General features: G+C 55.8%; 2 protein-coding genes across 3 annotated transcripts; one reads left to right on the forward strand and one right to left on the reverse strand.

Moving 5' to 3' along the window:
- The first annotated feature begins 8,604 nt into the window (after positions 1 to 8,604).
- Positions 8,605 to 14,685, forward strand: ATXN7L3 (ataxin 7 like 3). The gene is made up of 12 exons (XM_082861398.1): positions 8,605 to 8,724; positions 9,023 to 9,155; positions 9,359 to 9,530; positions 9,722 to 9,819; positions 10,005 to 10,027; positions 10,354 to 10,399; positions 10,609 to 10,637; positions 10,959 to 11,027; positions 11,297 to 11,340; positions 11,616 to 11,687; positions 11,781 to 11,938; positions 12,050 to 14,685. The coding sequence occupies exons 1-12, from the start codon at positions 8,674 to 8,676 to the stop codon at positions 12,196 to 12,198; spliced, it is 1,044 nt and encodes a 347-aa protein (XP_082717524.1). The 5' UTR covers positions 8,605 to 8,673; the 3' UTR covers positions 12,199 to 14,685.
- Positions 14,686 to 14,806: 121 nt separating this feature from the next.
- Positions 14,807 to 18,784, reverse strand: TMUB2 (transmembrane and ubiquitin like domain containing 2). Of its 2 annotated transcripts, none has more exons than XM_082861407.1 (3): positions 18,743 to 18,784; positions 16,277 to 16,825; positions 14,807 to 16,024 (listed from the first exon to the last, which is right to left on the reverse strand). In XM_082861407.1, exons 2-3 carry the CDS (start codon positions 16,798 to 16,800, stop codon positions 15,658 to 15,660), a joined length of 891 nt encoding a protein of 296 aa, XP_082717533.1. In that variant the 5' UTR covers positions 16,801 to 16,825; positions 18,743 to 18,784; the 3' UTR covers positions 14,807 to 15,657. The 2 variants fall into 2 exon arrangements, with proteins under 2 accessions (XP_082717533.1, XP_082717532.1); XM_082861406.1 differs by lacking the exon at positions 18,743 to 18,784 and adding an exon at positions 18,130 to 18,567.
- Positions 18,785 to 19,712: the final 928 nt, after the last annotated feature.

Below are 19,712 nucleotides of genomic sequence, written 5' to 3' on the forward strand. Positions count from 1 at the left end.
CGTATGGAAAAGTGTATGTGCGCGTGTGTGTGTGTGTGCGCGCGCGTGCGTGTGCGTGTGCGGCCTATACATAGCATGGGTGCACCTGTGGATGTGTGCAAAGGCACATGTGCATTTGTGCGTGTAAGAGCGAAGGGGGCGCCCACCTCAGTGTGTGAAACTGGTAAAAGGGTTGGTGAGGGCCAGGGAGACGTTGATCCTGGTGGGGATGGGCCGGGGTGGCCCCTTTCTCCATATCTTCTGCTTTGCTTGATCTCTAATTCAATTTGGGGGGGGTGTACTGAAGCCACTCTGATGTTTCCTATACTGGTTTCCCTCTGGCAGGGTCATTGGAGCTACTGCTAGTCTCCAGTACCCAGCAGGACTGTGGGGAGGGGGAACGGACCAGGTGAAGCTTAAAGCTTTGATTGGGTGGGAAAGGCCCCTGCAGCTCATCTGAGGGGTCACCCAGCCACCCTGGGCCCTGAACCTGGCCTTCAAGAAATGTGTTGGAAGCTCTTAACTTACACATCCCTCCTGTCTTTCCCCCTGCATATCCTGCAGCTACCCCACGCCTGTTTCCTTTGATTTCTCAGGTGTGCTCCCTTCCCCGCCCCACCTCCCCAAATCCACAGCTTTGGGAAGAGGTCTGCAAAAGCTGCTTTTGCAAGCTGTGCTCCTAAGCCTTCCCAGCCACCCCCCTCATTTTGGTACCCTGATTCCCAGATTCTTCATAAGCCAAGCCACCTTGCCTCTGTGGCTTTAATTTTTGTTGGTTTGTTTTTTATTAAATTTTGGCTTCTCTCTTTTTAAAATAAAAACAATCACATCAGTGACCTATTTAATTGGGGCTTTGTGCATTTCCACCTTCCCCTCCGAATGGAAGCCAAGGGATGGGGAAGAATGGGAACTCTACCTAGGAGGTGGGATGGGAAAGGTAGGTCCCCTTCCCAGAGGAAGGCAGACCATCTGCTTTGCCTTAGCCATGGTGCTGTGGGGGGGAGGGGGTGGCTAGGGAGGGACACTCCCCACTCCTACTCCCCTTTGTCCGGATCCTGGAATTAGGTACAGGGGTCCGTAAGGTTCTATTTCTTCCCAAGAGCCCCTGCAAAGAACCCCATTACCCTGAGTGCCCCTGCGCTGTTGTTTTAGCGGAATGTGTTTTCATTTAAAAACAACTTTGAATGGGGCACTTTTTTTTTTTTTCCTGTTTTAAAATTTGAAAAATTCTTACAGTACGAACAGGGCTGTGGTGGGGGGGGAGTTAGTGCTGTGAGAGGTGACTCGGTGCATTTTGGCACTGGGATGGGACGGCTGGGGTGGGAGGACCCTCACTCCCACCCCATCTCCCGGTTTTTTCCTAATATTTAAGAAGTGTTTTTGTAGGTTTCAACAACAACTGCAACTTGAATTTGCATCATGGGAGGTGGGAGGGAATGGCTTAGAGGTGTCTGCCTAAGCTGAAGGCCAACTGTGGAAGTTTTGTTTTCCCCTTTTTTGTACAATAAAGTAAAAAACAAAGATTTGACTGCTGTCTGATCACTGGACTCAATGAAGGGCGAGTAGAGACAGGGGCGACCGGACAGTCTCAATGTGGAAAGACCCTTGAAGCCAGCTTGTTTGCCCCTTCTTTCTAGAACCATCTTCCTCATCCCTGGCGATTCCGTAGGCAGCCTGCCTTCACATTGTTTCGTGCTACTGTTCTTGTAGTTTCTCAATTCAGTTTGTTCACCTCGGGTTGTCAGACCACCAAGGCCTGAGAATTTGGGAAACAGATACATTATTTTCTCCCGGAATGCACTGCCTTGAAAAACAGAGGTGATGAATGAACCATTAGGGTCAGGGGTGTTCACCATGGTCATGCAAGGGCTTATCTTTGGGAGTTGGGGTAACCCTCCCACCTTGAGCCCTCAGCCTCACCAGGGTTAGGAATGACTTTCCTAATGACCCAGACCTCTGATGGGAAGTGGGCTGGGCTGAGATGACTTGCTCCCTGATGTTAAGGAAGACAGCCTTCCCTCCACAAGCCTTGGCTGGGTTCCTGCAACCACCAAGGGCTAACGACCCAGGGCCATCTAAGACCTCTCCCTTCACCCCACACCACTCTCTCACTCTTGGCCAAACTTCTGAAAAGCTCCTTGCCCCTCATGGTCTCCCATTTCCTCACCTCCCACCCACTATTGCCCTGAGGTGACTCGCTGAGGTCACCAACATGTTCATCAGTTACACCCAGTGGACACTTGTCTGTCTCTTTTTTTAAAAATTTAATTTGGCTGCTCTGGGTCTTAGTTGCGGCACAAGGGATCTTTTAGTTGTGGCATGTGGATTCTTAGTTGCGGCATGTGGGATCTACTTCCCTGACCAGGGATTGAACCTGGGCCTCATGCATTGGGAGTGTGGAGTCTTAACCACTGGACCACCAGGGAAGTCCCACTTGCCTGTCTCTTGACTTCTTGGTCTACTCTGCTGGCATCTGCTCCTCCTCATTCTTTTTTTTTTTTTTTTTTAATAAATAAGGGATTGATTTTATTTCTTTTTTTAATATTTATTTTATTTACTTATTTGGTTGTGTGGGGTCTTAGCTGCGGCAGGTGGGCTCCTTAGTTGCAGCACATGGGCTCCTGAGTTGTGACACGTGGGCTCCTTAGTTGAGGCATGTGAACGCTTAGTTGCAGCATGCATGTGGGATCTAGTTCCCTGACCAGGGATCGAACCCAGGCCCCCTGCATTGGGAGCATGGAGTCTTATCCACTGTGCCACCAGGGGAAGTCCCACCTCCTCCTCATTCTATCCTAGGTGTTCAAGTCACTCTATGAACCCCCAGTTACCACCCATAGTAACCATTCCAAAAGGTGGTCTCTATAGAGACCGCTCTTCCAAGCTGCAGACCCGTACAGACTTCAGTGTATCCTTTGGGATATCTTGCAGGCACCTCATACCTCAAGACCCCAGATGATCACTAACTATCTGGTCATTCAATCTAGAAATCAGTGTATCATCCTTAAGTCCTCGCTCCCTATTTCATCTCTTAGTGAAAGGAGGTGAAATTCGCTCACCTAGACCCGTCGGTTCCATTTCCCGTATCTCTCTCAAATCTGTCTACCTGCTTCCATCCCCATCCTCTTCAGGCCATCACCATTGCTCAACTTCTGCGAAGACCTAAAACTGGTCTTCCTGCTTGCTCTCTTGCCCCCTACAGTCCATTCTGCACACAGCAACCAAAACTATCTTTTTAAAACAAATCTGATGACCTTACACTTACAACTCCTTGTCTTACAATGACCCTAAAAGGCCTAACCCTTGTTTCCCCTCTCCCTTCTCTCACTCCACTCTTCCTAATCACTCACAAGGATCGAGCCAAGGGATCTGTCTTTTGTTCCTCAAACATGCCTACCACAGGACCTTTGCACTTGTTTTCTCTACCCAAAATGCCATTCCCCCAACACTACAGATAGTTTGTTTTTCCCATCCTTCAGACTTAAGCTCAAATGTCGCCTCACAGGCCTTCCCTGGCCACCCTCTCTAGAGAGGCCTTCTTCTGCATCTCCTTGTTTCTTATCTGTTTACTTGTTCACTGTCTATCTCTCCAAGTAGAAGGCAACGTATCTGTTCATTCATTACAGTAATCCCAGCACCTAAAAGTGCCTGGCGTACATTTTACAGTCAAGAATTATTTGTTGAGGGACTTCCCCGGTGGTCCAGTGGTTAAGATTCTGTGCTTGCACTGCAGGGGACGCAGGTTCGATCTCTGGTCAGGGAACTAAGATCCCACATGCTGTGCAATGCAGCCAAAAGAAAAAAAAAAAAAAGGCAATATTTGTTGAATGAGGGAATAAATAGGGCCCACAATGCCCTGGGGGATCTGGTGCCCTTGCTGTCCTCTCTGCCCAACTCCAGCTACACAAGCCATCCAAGATTCAAACACACTACACTCTCTTCCCACATTCTGCCTGTACACATAACCATTCCCTCTGCCTAGAATGTTCCTCTTCACCTCTCTTCCTAGTTCATTCAGGGCTCCACTTAAAAGACCACTTCCTCCAGGGAGCCTCCCCTGACCCCCTGACTAAAAGATCTCTATGCATTTGTTTCTTCAGCAGCCTGGATGCCTTCACATTCGATCTTTCTTCCACTTCAGGCTTTGCTGGGCTGTAAGCCCCACTAGGACAAGGTCTGTGTGTCTCTCTGGGCTCACAGGCCCAGAGCCTGGACCAGTGTAGTCCTTAGTGTTTATTGACTGGTGCTAACTGTGGAGACCGGGCACGTGCCCAAAGAGGTCACCACCACAGACTGCTCAGGCCAAGTGCCAAATGAATAGTACAATCCAGTTTTAAAGGAGTTTCTTGTGAGGGTGGCCAGGGGTGAAGTGAGGAAGGATTTAGGTAAACAGGGAGGAGATAGGAAGGCTTCCTGGGCATACGTAAATTCCTTAGGGCAGGATGTATTGCCCATATTCCGAGACTAAGAAACAGATCAGGGTCATCGGAGTGGAGAATTCCTGATTCACACTGTGGAGACACCTGAAGTCCTGGCCTCACTACTTTGCTCTAGACTCCAGTTCAAACACCTTCTGAGAGTCTCCACCAGCTGATTCCACAGTAACTCCAACATATCTCAAACTGAACTTGTCATTGTCCTGTATCCTCACATCTCCTCCTCAGAGTTCCCCATCTTGGTTAATGATGTATTCAGGGTCTCTCTCTCCTTTACCCCACACATCTCAAGCTATAACAAAAACCTACTACTTCTAAGCTATCCAGACTCCACATTCCAGAGTGATCTACTTAAAATGCAAGGCAAACAGTTCCCCTTGAGGACTCCTCACAGCCTGTAGGGTTAAAGCCCGCAGACTCCTCAGCACACCCTTAGTCCTGCATGGTCTGCCCTGCTTACTTCCTGCTATTTCCCCATACATTCCTAAGTTCCAGCCAGTGCCCAGACTCCTGGGCACTTCACTTTTTTTTTTTTAAATAAATTTATTTATTTTTGGATGCGTTGGGTCTTCGTTGCTGCACGCAGGCTTTCTCTAGTTGCAGCATGCAGGCTTTCTCTAGTTGCAGTGAGCGGGGGCTACTCTTCATTGTGGTGCGCGGGCTTCTCATAGCTGTGGCTTCTCTTGTTGCGGAGCACGGGCTGTAGGCGGGCGGGCATCAGTAGTTGTGGCTCGCGGGCTCTAGAGCACAGGCTCAGTAGTTGTGGCGCACGGGCTTAGTTGCTCCGCAGCATGTGGGATCTTCCCGGACCAGGGCTCGAACCCGTGTCCCCTGCACCGGCAAGCGGATTCTTAACCACTGAGCCACCAGGGAAATCCCGAGCTCTCTTATTCTTATTACACTGGCAATTATTTTCCTACAGGTCTGTTTACCCCACAAATTGTGAACTTCTTGAGGAAGTATAACTGTCTTATTTTATTTTTGCATCCCAGCACGGATGCACCATAAGAATTCTTAACAGCGCACCGTAAGAGTAACAGCTAAGATTTATCAAACACACTGAGCCGAGTTTCTCAGGCACTGACTTGTCAATCCCCACAACAACCTAATGAGATAGGTACTATCATTATACCCGGTGACAACAGTGTAAACTGGGGCAACAGAGAGCTCGTTTGCTCCAGTTCGTTTGTCAAGTCCACAGATTTAAATTCAGATGATTCCTGGTCTTAACCACTTAGGACTACTGCCTCTATAAATGCTTGCTGAAGACTAAAGAATCAGTGATGGTCCCAAAGTATGTGATTTAGGACTTTCCTCATTTAATCTCATCTTCTGAAGGAAGAGGGCTGTCATATACCCGTTTTAGGACTCCAGACACAGAGAGTAACTGAGATGGAAGCGCCAGTCTAAGCACCTACTGCGGCTGGGAAAGGCCCTTTGCTCCAGAAGAAGGACTGTGAGAGCGCGCGGATATGGGCACACACTGGGGAGTAGAACTGGGTCGGAGTAAGGGTCTGGCCACTGACTGGCAAGCTGTGGAGAGGAGAGGTGGGGGGGGCGGTCCAGCGTGGGTTCCGGAAGCAGGAAAGGCGAGCAGGTGTGGGATCTAAATTAGGATGACGGCGGGGAGGGCGCTCCGCTCAGACTGGCACAGCTCGGCCTCTGCCCTCAGCGGAGGACCCTCATCTCGGGCGTCTGTTGGTTCTCAGGCCTGGAGTGGGCTGAGACCCGCCCAGGAACACGGGGAACCGAGGCTCGGACGAGCCCCCTTCAGGTTTTCTGGCCTGAGTTGCTGCGTCCCACTTCAACTCTGGCCTCTTCACAGAAGCGACTGCACGCTTCGGGGTGAACTCCGGGGTGGGGGCGCTGGGGGGAAAAAGAGCCGGGAGCCCGGAGGGAAGGGCGGGGGAGCCTGGGCCGGAAGGCGTCCCAGGCTCGGCTGGGAGCCGGCGCTCTCTTTCGACGCCACCCGCTGCCCCCGCCCCGGAGCCGGCCGGGACGGCACAACGTCTCCGCCCCCAGCGCACCGCGCACCTCACCTTGAACGCCGCTCCACCCACCGCCATCCTATTGGGCCGGCAGGGCCGGGGCGAGACGGCAATTGGCCGAGGTGGCTCCCGAAGGCCCCGCCCATCTCCCCGCCCCCGTCCCCGTCCGCCGGTACTTTGGACGGCGGCGTGGCGCCCCTCCTCCCCGCCCGGTCCCCGCCCCCTGGAGCAAATGCTGCCGAGCTGCGGCCGCGGGGCAGATGCACGCGCTCGGGCCCTTCTAGCAGGCGCGAGCAGTCGCTGGGCGCGCGAAAGCGAAAGAAGGAAGAGGAAGGGAGGGCGGGGGCGGGGTGTTGAGGAGGGGCGGGAGGAGGAAGAGGAGGAGGTTGGAGCGCGCTCGCGCTTGGCCTCGCGCCCGCGCGAAGGGAGGGGGGAGAGGGGCGCGCGCGCGCACGCTCGCGTTCTCGCTCGCTCCATCCATCCATCCTCCGGTCGCGGCACGCGCGCGCGCTCCGGGCTCGCGCCGCACCCCCCGCCCGGGAGAGGCGGGCTGGAGTGGGGGGCGGGGGGAGGGGCGCGCGGACGGCGCGCGGACTGCGCGCGGGCGGGGTGAGGTGAGGAGGAGGAGGCGGCGACGGGACGAGAAGGGAGGGGAAGGGGCCATGGCCGCCCGGTGAGGCGGCGAGGCGGGGGGGCGGCCCGACCCCCCGGCCCCGGGCCCTGGGCCCCGGGGAGAGGCGAGGACGGACCGACGGACATGGGGCTCCGGAGCAGCCGCCGCCGCCGCCGCCGCCGGAGGACGCGGCCCTGAGAGGCCGCCGGGCCCCGGCGCGGCCCCCCGGGCGGGGTGAGTACGGGACGGAGACGGGGACGGGGGAGGGGCCTGCGGGGGGCGGGGGGCGGGGCCCGAGGCGGGGCTTGGGCCCCCTCCCCCCAGGTCTGGGTCAGCGCCCCTTCCCCTCCCCCCGGGCCGCCGCGGAAACGCCCGGCTTCCCCCGGCTTCCCCCGGCTTCCCGGCCCGGCCGGGGCCCCCCGCTCTCCCCCTGTCTGGGTCCCCCCTGGGCGGGGCAGGGCCGGCCGGGGAGGGGGCGCGGGGCCTTTGTTAGGGAGCCAGGCCCCAGCCCCCGGGACAATAGAGACACCCTCCCGGACTCCTCTCCCCGGCCGGCCGGGGCTGTCGGCGGGCGGGGAGGAAGAGGGGCCGGGACGCGTCCCACTCTGCCCACTCTCTAAGGGTCGGTCTGTCCCGGACCGGCGCCGGCCTCCGGCGGCTCGGCTCTCCTCCCCCCAGTTGGTATGATGCAGCAGCAGTGCCGCAGGGACGGGGGAAGAGCCGAGGCCCGGCCTCCTACCCTCCCCAGTGCCCCCGGCTCATTTGTCAGTCCCCACCCCACTCTAGGCCGGCAGCTCCTTAAACTCGTACCCACCGTTCAGAGGGGCCCCGGACTGTGGGCGCTGTTTCTGAATCCTTTGGTGGGGATTCCTGGACTTTGGGGCTCTTGGAGAGACTTCCGGGCTGGTCCTGAGGGAGGGAGGGTGGTTATCTAAAAGAAGAACAGGTAAGGGGAGTGCCCACTCTTGGCCTGCCATCCCACCGGACTCTACCTCCTCTTGCTCATGGTGGCTAGAAATGCCCCTTTAGATCTAGATTTCTGTGGGCTCTGCTCCCCTTCTGTAGTGGCAGGCTTATTGCAAGGGAAGATAGAGTGGGGTGAAGGTTGTAGGGTCCTAGGGCCATTCCTACTTCTGGTAGCAGTACCCCCCCAAGTGGACATCCTGGCTGAAAGCAGAGGTGGCTCTGAGGAGAGCCTAGCGAAGGGAGGGGAGTGTATTTAGGAGTCTGTGCAGTTCTTTGCCACACCCTGTGGGTTTGCTTTGAGGCCTTAGAGTTCCTTCTCCTCCCCCTGCTGCATTGCACCATGGGTATCGAAGAGGGGTTCGAGTTTTGGGGACCTGGGGGGAGCTGCTGCCTCCTGTAGACCCAGACTCTGATTGGCAGTAGAGTCCAGGGCCTGAGTTCAGGCTTGGGAAGGACTAGGCCGCCCTTGGGTTTCAGGCCCTGAAGGACCATCCAGACTTAGTGAGCCTAGGCTTTAGGGAGAGGTAGATCCCGATGCCACCATCGAGCTCTGGGCAGCGAGGTGCGGAGGGGAGGTGGCAGTCATCAGAGGTGTCTTGGACTCACACCAACACCCCCACCCCCATGTGTGCAGCCGTGTTGCCGCCCGCTGTGCTATGAGCAGTCAGAGCGCCGTCTCCACAAGAGTTTACAAATGAAAATGGAGGAAATGTCTTTGTCTGGCCTGGATAACAGCAAACTAGAGGTGAGGGCTCCCCCACGTGTGCCTCCAGTTCTTTCTCTTGATGTTTCTTCGTCACTTTATCTGGCATCCGCACCAGAGAGGAATTTGGGTAGTCAGCCTTGTTCCTTAAAGGGAATAGCCAGCTAAGAAGGCCCGAGGATCCAGAAGAAGAAAGAACTCGAAGTCAAGATGGGGAAAATGGCAGAGAAAGCATTATTTTTGACCAGGGCGAATTGGCAGGAGATTTGGTTGGTGAGAGTTGCTCTCAGTCCATGGGACTATGACTCTTGTGACCCTGGATGTTCTCCCCTGGGCCCAGGCCATCGCTCAGGAGATATACGCGGACCTGGTCGAGGATTCTTGTTTGGGATTCTGCTTTGAGGTACACCGGGCTGTCAAGTGTGGCTATTTCTTCCTGGACGACACGGACCCTGATAGCATGAAGGATTTTGGTGAGCTTCAGGGTTGAAGGAGAGCAGTCTAGCCCTGTCCTGGGAGTGCTTGGAGGGGCCTTCTCTGGCAGCCGCACCACATGTAGAATGTGGAGCTCCTGTGAGCTTAGGCAGGGGCTTTGAAGAGGCCGTGGGGCCATGGGTGGGAACGAGAGGTGAGGGTCCCCTGCCCGCCCTGATCGACACGCCTCTCCTGTCCCCAGAGATCGTGGACCAGCCGGGGTTGGACATCTTTGGACAGGTTTTCAACCAGTGGAAGAGCAAGGAGTGTGTTTGCCCCAATTGCAGCCGCAGCATTGCCGCCTCCCGTTTTGCTCCCCATCTGGAGAAGTGCCTGGGAATGGGTCGGAACAGCAGTCGAATCGCCAACCGCCGGTGAGGGCTTCTCCCCCTGCTAGAACCAGAGCGGCTCGCCTTTTGCAGCCCGTCCCATGGTGTAGCCCTCCAGGGGCATTAGTAGGGCACAGAGGGTGGGTCACGCTTGGCCCCAGATGCTCCACTCTACCTGTGAAGTCGGGGGCAGAGAGGTGGCAGCCTTGACCCTTCCTCTTCCCTACCCTTGGCAGGATTGCCAATAGCAACAACATGAACAAGTCTGAGAGTGACCAAGAGGATAACGATGACATCAATGACAACGACTGGTCCTATGGCTCAGAGAAGAAAGGTGTTTGGGGATCTGGGGAATTTGGGGGCCATTGGGGTGAGGCGGGCTCGCAGGAATTGGGTATGTAACGGTCACAAGTTGTTATCCTGAATGAGGGGGGAGAGTGTAGCTTTGTACTTTGCTTTAGGTGCTCTTAGATTGGGAACTTAAAGTGACCCTACCTTTTATCCTTTTGTCCTGCACAGCCAAGAAGAGGAAATCAGACAAGGTGAGAGCTGGGGCACGCATGAGGGAGATTGGGGCGAAGGACACATCCCCTCCCCTTTGGGCAGGGAGTCCTCGGGTGTCTTGACTCAAGTCTGAGGTCGCTGGGTACCTCTCTGGGTTCTGGGATGAGGGTGTCTGGTGGGCAGGAGGGCAGCAGAGGCCTTGGGGGAAGGTGGGAGGAGGGAGTCTGGGTAGACGGGCCTCTTACTGATGGGGAAGGGTAGGGATTTGAGGATGCTTCTTTGTCAAATCTTTTTTCCTTCCCTGGGTTCTCGGCTCCCCCTTATCGTTACCCTTTCCCCAAAGCTATGGTATCTCCCATTCCAGAACCCCAATTCCCCTCGAAGATCCAAGTCTTTAAAACACAAAAATGGTAAGTGGGGCTGGAACAACGGGAGTGATTCTAGCTGTGTCTTCTGGGACTCATTGCTGGAGGGCAGAGGGGGGCGCGGGGGGCGGGCTTGGGTATCGAGGGAGGGCCTGTGATCCTTCTGTCACCCCCACTTCCTCTCTGGTTATTTTCAGGGTTCTCTGTCTGTACCTCTGCATCAAACACCCTTCCCCTTCTTTTTTCTTCTTCAGGGGAACTTAGCAATTCGGATCCTTTTAAGGTGAGTAGGGGCTGCCCCTTGTAGGTTCCCTCTCATTGTCCTTGTTGTGAGTTGCGTGGGATTGGACAAGTGGGGATCAGAATGCTGACAGCCAGAAGCACTAGATGGGGTATTTAGGTCTTGCATATGTATGTTCTCTGTAGGTCCCAACCCCTTACCCCTGTGCAGGTGGGATGAAAGGGATTGTTGGAAAACTGCTGGACAGTCTTAAGGCCTTCTCACTTAGGAAGGGATGAGAGGGACTGATTTTGCACCGCCCCCCCCCCCACCTCCCTTCTTTGGCTGCCCCTTCTCTAACCTGTACCTCTGGTTTTTGCCCAGTATAACAACTCAACTGGGATCAGCTACGAGACCCTGGGGCCGGAGGAGCTGCGTAGCCTGCTCACCACGGTGAGGGACCAGGGAAGGGGAGGCCCTCGGGAGCGAGCTGAGCCACAGGCAGTGGTTGAGGCCCTGAAAGAGGCTGCTGACATGGCAGTGAGGGCACCTAGGTCTCTCTCTGGAATTAGGCTTCCTGGCCATTGGTGGTCTGGGGCCGTCTGCCGTGGACACCCTGGGGCCATTTCTGCTTACAGTCTAGCATGTGTACAGAAGAGAATGTCTAGTGTCTAGAGTAGGCTTTCCTCCATCCCTCCTTTCAGCTTATATTCCTCTTCCAGCAATGTGGGGTGATTTCTGAACACACCAAGAAGATGTGCACAAGGTGAGCTCAGAACCTAGGAACAGGGCCAGGGGGCCCTCCTGCGCACTCACCCTGGGCACACGGGTCAGGAGTACCCCTGGACTTGAGCAGCGGGACTCCCACCCTTCCCCTCCCCTCTTCTAATGGTCAGGCCTTAGGCCACAATCTGGGGGCTCTCCGTTCATCCCTTCCCTGCCTGTGTCCATCCCTCCCACCTCTGCTGAGGGGAGGGGCTTCACCTGCATTCCTCAGACCCTTCCTGCCTTGTCAGGGTCTGATAATTCTCTCCCCACCAGGTCCCTGCGCTGCCCCCAGCACACGGATGAGCAGCGGCGAGCCGTGCGGATTTATTTCCTTGGACCCTCGGCGTGAGTGACCCTCCAGGAAAGGTGGTGGGTTGTGGAGATTAAGGATGACGATTGGTATCCCTGAAGCCCTTCTCTGGCCTCTTCCCTTTCCAGCGTCCTTCCAGAGGTCGAGAGTTCCCTGGATAATGACAGCTTTGACATGACTGACAGCCAGGCCCTGATCAGCCGGCTTCAGTGGGATGGCTCCTCCGATCTCTCACCCTCTGATTCAGGTTCCTCCAAGACGAGTGAGAATCAGGGATGGGGTCTAGGTAGGTGATACAGCTGGGCCCCAGGGGCTCTCTGCCCGAAGCCAAGGACGGGGAGCACCTTGCGTTCCCCTGCCACGACCCTCCCTCAACCCTCCGCCTCCTTCTCTTCAGGTACCAACAGCTCCGAGTCACGGAAAACCAAGAAAAAGAAATCCCATCTGAGCCTGGTAGGGACTGCCTCTGGCCTGGGCTCCAACAAGAAGAAAAAGCCAAAGCCTCCGGCACCCCCGACGCCCAGCATCTACGATGACATCAACTGACTCGGGTGCAAGGGATAGCCTTTGGCTGAGCAGAGCCCTCCCTCCCGACCCCCACCCAGGTGGCATAGCCTGGCAAATGGACGGCTGCTGGGGGTTTGGGCTTGGGAAGTTTGGTGGGCCAGGCAGGCAGAGGATCCAATTATGCACCCCTGGGGGGTGTCAGGGTCTTCTGCGAAGGAGCACGAGCCCTCGGCGTGCAGGACTCAGACCTGGACATATTATGCCTTGGACATAAGTTCGGTGGGGAGGCGGTTTTCCTATTTATTCTGTGAGTTACTGGATGTCCAGCTAGGCCAGGGGCCTGACCTGGGCACTGTGCCAGGGCACTGCCGCCCCCCACCCCAGGAACTGGACTAAGCCCTGCCGAGGAGCATCGTGGCTACCCGGGAGGCGGTGGGTTGGAAGCTGAGCCTGGAGGGGGCCTCCCCCAGCTGCCCTCAGCAATGTGAATGGGTCCGGTGCTTGCAGCTGAGGAGCAGGGCTGGGCGTGTCCTGTCTGTGTGCAGAAGCCGCCTATCAAACGCCCCCATGCCAGGGGTAGGCAGGCACAGCGAGCTGTCTGCTGAGGTAGGCGTCCAGAACTGCCGCCGCCTTCCCTGCCCCTCACAGGGGCAGCCCTTTCCCCTCAGTCCCCATGGGCCTCCTTGGCAGCGGGAGCTGTCCTTTTGTTGTTGGGTGCCAGGAAAGGGCCTCCAGCCTCTACAGCTTCAAGGGCAGGGGGAGGGTAGGAAGAGGGAGCTGTGTATCAAAATGACTCCCCCCCTACCTCTCCTCCCTGACCCAGGGCTGGCGAGGAGTGGGGCCCCAAGGTGAGAGGGAACGGTGCTGCTTTATTTGAAATGTTTTCTTACCTCATTCCCTGCCCCAGGAAGGGGCCCAGCCTCACCCTCCTGGGGTGGCCCCATGTTCCTCCTGCCTACCCTGCCCCACTGCCCTACCAGGGCAGCCCAAGTTCCCAACTGCTGCTTGCCACCCCCTCTTTAACCTTGACCAGCTCCAGTTCCTCTCTCGATGCTCCTGCCTCTGAAGCCTGCCCTGTTTCCCCTTCCTTAGCCGCTTTTAAGTTATTTATTCTATACTTGTGGTTTGGGGCTCTGAGGAAAATCCTGCTCTTTTACTTCTCCCCCCTTGCTAGGAGTGGGGCAGGAAGAGAGGGTGGTCTCTGTGCTCTGGGCTGTCAGCGGAGGGGCAGGGGTGCCACGCCTAGACAGTGCCCCTCTGTGGGACTGTGTGCCAGTGTGCCCACCTGCCTGGTCTACATCCTGAAGAGATGTATTGTCCCACCTCCACGTGGGCACCGTGGCTCTCAGGAGCCGAGCTGGAGGCCTGCAGTCTGGGCGGGGAGCAGAGCTGACTGACACAGGGATGGAGTTGACCCTGAGCCATGTTCTCTGGCACTCGCAGGACGTGTCCCCTGTCCTCCTCCCAGGAGGAGCCATCCCACATTTGGGTAGCTAGTACCCAGGACTGGTTGGACTGATTTGGGTTAGGGACCCTAGAGGGTTAAGGGAACAAGAGATAGGGCTGTAGTACCCTGTCTGGAACCCCAATCTCCCCCTGGGGTGGCTCTGATTGTGGCTGACGCCTGGTTACAAACTGGTTTTTAACCCAAGAATTGTTGATTATTTTTTAAAAAGCCAAATTTTGGCAGGAGTTAGAATAAATCCTGGGGCCTGGGCTCCTCTGTTCTCGCTCTTCCACAGCCTTCTCCCTCTAAGGGAAGCCAGAGGGAAAGGAGGATCTCAGCCAGCCTCCTGCCTGCTCCCAAATGAAGACTTGGGAGTAGGTTGAAGGTGAAGGGAGGAAGGCCGCGGGCCACTCTTCCTTCTGAGAGGCAGCTGCAGCTCAGGCCCTAATAAGTACACCCTTTCACCTCTGGCCTCTCCCTTTCCCCCTTCTGGTTGGAGGAGGGAGAAGTGGGAAGTAGTTTGGGAACTGGTTTGTCCACATCCACTTCCCCATTGTTCCCTGGCCCGCCCTCAGGGCAGAGCCCCCTGCCCAGGCTGGGTAAGAGATGGGCTTGGTCCAGCAGAGACCCTGAGGGAGCAAACCCCTTTCCTTCCGGGGAGAGTGTGCCCCCCCTACCATGTAGTTGAACAGGGGCTAGGAGCTCCCCACTCCCTTCCCTCTAACAGCAGGCTGTGTGGGTTTCAATTCCCATCCTTCCCACCCCGGCTAGGTGTCGTCCACCCTGTATTCTATCATGTGTCTGAGTGTGTGTGGGGGGGTTCTGTACTAATTTCCATGGCCGGTGGCTTTTCCTTCCATGCATCACTCCCCCCCGCATGCCCAGGGGCCACCTGCCTGGCATTACCGCATGCTGGGGTCATTGGGGGAGGGGGGTGGGGCTCACGCTGTCCTGTGGTCTTGAGATTTTTATTTTTGCATATGTAATCCATCCTGTACAGGTAGCTAACTTTGTAAACGCTGTGTATTCCCCCTGCCCCCATGGCTGCTGGTGTAAATAAACTGCATCTCCCGTTGGTAGCCCGGCCTACCCACCCTCGTTCCCGTGTTGCTGGGGGCAGAGCAGCAGCGTTCTCTCAATGTCACAGGAGACTCCACGGCCACAAAATGGAACTTTATTCAGTCACAGATACGGCCCTCCATCCAAGAGCCCCAGAGGCAAGGGCCTGGGGCCCAGTGCTCCATACCCAGAGCTCGTCCTTGGAGCTGGGCAGAGTAGGACACTGGCTGAGGGCCAGAGCTGCCTCTTGCTTACAGCCTTAGGCCTAGGGTAGCAGCAGCTGTGGCCCGGCCTCTCCCAATGCTGGGGGCTTGGCTTTGTGCCCCAATCCCCTTCCTGACTGAGCTCTATAAGGGACTATTTTTTTAAAAAAGAATATAAGCAAAGTGCTTTGAAAAGAAAAAGAACACTGGAAACCATCCAGAACACAGAGAACACCCTATTCCCGCTACGGGGTGGAGGGAGAAGGTGGAGGTGGCCAGGTGCCTACAGGGAAGGCTGACACTTCACTCCTGCCTATGTGATTTCAGTCTCAAATGATGGATATTCCACTAGGGAACCGAAAGGTACTCCAGGCTCCCTATAGAAGTATGCTGGGGCCATGCTGAACTGCCCTGACGGGCAGCCCTGGGGGCTGAGGAGCAGACATGCAGGATAATGGAAAGAGCTAGGGCCACGGCTGGGAGGGAATCCTCAGAGCCCAGGCTCCCCATTGAGCTGGAACACCAGCTCACCTCTGAACTTCAGGACCTTAAAAGTGAAGGAAGATGACATTCTCATTTCTACCTGAGTTGTGCTTGCACAGAGGGGATGTCTGTACCCTCGTGGACGTGAAGGGGAGGCCCCGTGCCTGCCTCCTGGGTCCTATGGAGGGGGACCCACCACATCCTTTCCACCCTTCCCTCCCAGGCCCTTGGGCCCAGCTCTGGCCAGGAAAGGGGGGGGGGCCATAAAGGAGGAAGACCACGCCTTTCATTTTCTCCCTACGGTCCTTATCGTCCATACATCCCAAATACTAGGAAGCTGAAGAAGACAGTGACCCCCACCAGGGAGACAGTGGCAGGTGCTGTGAAGAACTGACGGTAATTGATACGGAAGTACCAGACCACACCCAACAGCACCACAAACACAGGCACCATGAGGCTGCCCACACTGACGCCGAGGCTGGGCGGCTCAGTGGCTGAAGAGGGGGCCAGGGAGGCCGAGGGGCCTGGAACAGCTGACCCAAGGGGTGAGTGGTGACAGTGAATCACACAGTTGTCGGTAATGTTCAGGGAACGCAGTGTGCGGCCTGGGTCCTGCAGCAGGCGGCCCTGGTAGATCAGTTTCATCTGGCTTTCTTGTCCAGGGAAGTATTTACTGTAAGGATGAGACAGACAGAAGGACAGACAGAGGGCAAGGAATGAGAAGGCCGAAAGGCCTGGACCAACAAAGTAAGGCACTGGGGGGAAACTGCAGGGCGGCTTTCTAAGGAAGTACTCCCCCACCCGCCCTGTAAGGGCCGCACCTGACGCTTCCCTGCTGCTCCCACGTCTGTATCAGCCTCCTCCGAGAAGACCAAGGGCTGGGGGCATGGGGTACAAGCAGCCTCCCACTTCCCAGCCCACCTACCTCTTCAGAGCACCCACAGTATCCTCTGGCCGGGCCACAGCCAGCTCCTCGGTGTCATTGAGGAATTTGAGCCGCACATTGATGGGGCAGGCGCTATCCTCAGGCCTCTGGGGCGCCTCTGGGCCGCTGCCCCCCGGGCCCGCTTGTCTTTTGGGCAGGCCTTGGATGTCAAGCAGATGCTCAAGGCTGGGCTCAATACCACCCCCAGCTCCGGGTTCCCCTGTGGAGTCTCCCCCACCTTCGCCAGCCTCTTCAGCCTTCTCATCATTACCCTCTGATGGATGTGGGAGTTCGGTTGGCTCTGGGGTGACTTGGCCCGCCACCAGATGGTCCACATGCCCCAGGTGGAGGACGGATGTGTCGCCAGCTGACACAATAGTGCCCAGGAGCTGGTTGCTACCGCTGTCGGCTACGTACGTAGAGAGCCAAGCTAGGACCAAGGCTAGAATCAGCACCGCCACACCTGCCACCACAGTCACCTCATTACCCACACCCTCAATAAGGGTGACATCAGAGAGCTCCATGGCCTGGCTGCTGACTGGGTCCACACTGCGGGAACAAAGGGGGACAGCATCAGCAGGGCATGAGGGGTCGCAAGCAGGTTTCCTGTTTGTTTAGGCTCTAACTGACTCAGCCCCGAAAGAAAATGGAGTTCAGTGTCCTGTAGAGACACAGACCTTCCGAACTCTGGACGCCCAATCTACAGCTAAGGACTTACCCCTTGCCTCTAACCTGAAACGCTGGCTTTCAGGTTCCACGCCCTTCCTCTCTCACATTCCCACCCCCCGAGTAAGCACGGATCATCAGGAAAACCTTACAGCTTTGTTGCTGCTGCTGCTGCTGCTGTTACTGTTCGTTGCTTTTTTGGCAGGTGGGGAAAACATTTGCTTCTGTGAGCCCTGAGTTTCTCTAGGATTTTTATCTATTGGTAAAGCAACTATGCCCCCCCTGAGATGCCTCCAAGGTGGCTTCAGAGAAGCCAAAAAAGCCCGGAGTATTTTATTTGGGGCCCCTTTGAAGGCACAGCGCAGCCACTCTTGCCAGATTGTGTCATTTGAACTCAGTCTCATTCACGGTCACGGATCTACGTCCAGATGTCAAGAGCCAAAGAAAATTAATTTATCAAAAGCAAAGTCAGACCAACCCAAAGGGACAGCCCAGTAGGGGCCATCAACAGACACTATGCAGCGGACATTGTGTCTGCCTCCTCCGAAATTCTTCGGGCAGCAAAGCAGAACAGACACCAGAAATCACCACCCTCCTGGGTCACTGTAGGCTCACAAATGCAAAACCACTACCTGCATGGAACTGATTCGGACAAGATTCCAAAATGGCTCTCACAGTGCATATCGCAATCTCCCCTCTTGTCCTGTGTTCTCCCTCGGCAGTTTCTTAGAAAGGTAGGAAGGATATCTGCTTGCTCCTTGGAGTACCTACTCTTTCCCTTGGAGAATCTGCTGCTTTCAAAGCTGTCCCTGGGCAAATCCAGTCTGATGATTATCATTACCAGACTATTCTCACAGCACCTATAAAACTTCATTATACTTATCTACCAGTCCATCTCTCTACTAGACTCCTGGAAGATAAGGTTCACATGTATTTCTCTATGTACCGTAGTGCCCAGCATAACCCCACAGTAGCGGCTCAAAGAACACTGCGGAACATATCAACATTTGAATACTTTTCACATCCTTATTTAGTACGTGGGCCCTGGGATCAGGAAAAAAAACAAACAAAAAAACCCCCAAACTAACTATAACCCCCTTTGCCTCTTACTAGCTCTGTAACCTCAAACAATTTTCTCAGAGACTCAGCTTTCTCATCAGTAAAATGGGGTTAAAAATAGTACCTACCTCATAAGGTTGTTTTGAAGATGACGGGAAATCATCGAAGCAAAATACTTAGCACAGTGCCTGGCACATTGCAACTGTTCAGTAAACAAACAGTAGCAGTCATTTATCACTCCCACAACTAACCCCTAATGGTAAGAAGGTTAACGGCATTAACCCTGATTTAAAGAAAAGGAAACTGCGGCGAACAGAGGCAAAAACGACTGGCACAGGCACAGGGAACTTTCGAGGGGAGGGACTGGGCAGGACCCCAGGTCTCCCTCCTCAGAGGCCTCTTTGCTCGCTCCTCAACCTGTGAGCGACCCTGACGGCGCGGTGAGGAGGGGTCCCCGATCCTGCCTTTTCTGACGCGAAGGCTCCGCGTTTGGGCGGTCCTATTCCCGCGGCGCTGGAGAGGAGTCCGTGGGTCCACCCACCTCCGGCCGCCGTGGCCAAACCCGCTTCTCCCAGCCCGCGACGGGTAGAGTCAGGTGAGGGGTTCACAAACCATCCACACCCCTCACACTTCGGGGCGGGGCCGGGAGACTGGGGGCGGGGCTTGAGTACGCGGGGGAACATGGGAAATTAAAGGGGATCTGGACCGGTACTGTGCCTGGATAAGGAAGGAGATCCTCACCTGAAGCGGCCAGACTAAGTGTTTTGACTTCGCCAAGACGGCCCGTGGACTCACCTTTCTGTAGGGGCCGGGGGAGGGGCTGGCTAGCCCTGATTCTGTCCAGGGTCCGGGCTCTTCCGGCTTCTCCCGGAAGCTGTTAGAACCAGAGACAGGAAGTTCCGCCTCCGCGCCTTGCACTGATGACGACAAGCTACGTAAAGCGGGCTGACGTAAACGTATTCTTTAAATAAAAGGGACAGGTTTCTCAGCGGAAGGAGGGGCGGAGTTATTGTTGGCGGGATCCTGGCCCTCCCGGGGCAAGGCCACGCCTGGTGGGCGGGGCCTAAGGAGCCCATGGATGAGGGGCGGGGCCAGGAGGGAGTTACGGGAGGTGCTTGGGCAAGGGGTGTGACTTCGCGTCTGGATGTCCGAGAGGGCTGGCACCGCTGGGCAGACCAGAGCGGCGCTTTCCTCTTCGCAGCCTTTTTCTTCCGGCCTTGCTCCCAGCCTCCCGGGCTGAATGGATTTATTACTGCTCTGCAACGCGCACTGAGCTCCGGGTTAGCGGAATCAGCCGGGACTGGTCTTTCTGATCTCAAAGAGTCCAACTCAGGGCTAGTCGAGATGACAGACAAGGAGACAATTTAGTCACCAGCCGATGCTCCGAGAATGCGGCCCCAGGTAGTGTGGAACCTTGGTAAATAAGGCAAGAAAGCATTTAAAAAGAAGGCACAGATTCATTGCAGGCTTAGGACACAGGAAAAGCAGGAGCCCCAAGAAAGACAGGGAAAAAAGATTCAGCTTACAAGAATTTATCCGGATTTTTTTTTTTTAAGATGTTAGGGGTAGGAGTTTATTAATTAATTAATTAATTTTTGCTGTGTTGGGTCTTCGTTTCTGTGCGAGGACTTTCTCTAGTTGCGGCAAGTGGGGGCCACTCTTCATCGCGGTGCGCGGGCCTCTCACTATCGCGGCCTCTCTTGTTGCGGAG

This window comes from Leucopleurus acutus (genome assembly GCF_964270905.1).
Source record: "Leucopleurus acutus genome assembly, chromosome: 19".
Taxonomy (NCBI): Eukaryota; Metazoa; Chordata; class Mammalia; order Artiodactyla; family Delphinidae; genus Leucopleurus; species Leucopleurus acutus.

Excerpts from the sequence above, each read along its gene's own strand:
- TMUB2 (XM_082861406.1), bottom strand. The coding sequence starts at position 18,164 with ATGATTTCCCGTCATCTTCAAAACAACCTTATGAG. Across the intron at positions 16,826-18,129 it reads CTTCAAAACAACCTTATGAG|TGTGGACCCAGTCAGCAGCC; the intron begins GTAGGTACTATT and ends TTGTTCCCGCAG. Across the intron at positions 16,025-16,276 it reads ACTGTGGGTGCTCTGAAGAG|TAAATACTTCCCTGGACAAG; the intron begins GTAGGTGGGCTG and ends TCATCCTTACAG.
- ATXN7L3 (XM_082861398.1), top strand. The coding sequence starts at position 8,674 with ATGAAAATGGAGGAAATGTCTTTGTCTGGCCTGGATAACAGCAAACTA. Across the intron at positions 9,156-9,358 it reads TGATAGCATGAAGGATTTTG|AGATCGTGGACCAGCCGGGG; the intron begins GTGAGCTTCAGG and ends TCCTGTCCCCAG. Across the intron at positions 11,341-11,615 it reads ACCAAGAAGATGTGCACAAG|GTCCCTGCGCTGCCCCCAGC; the intron begins GTGAGCTCAGAA and ends TCTCCCCACCAG.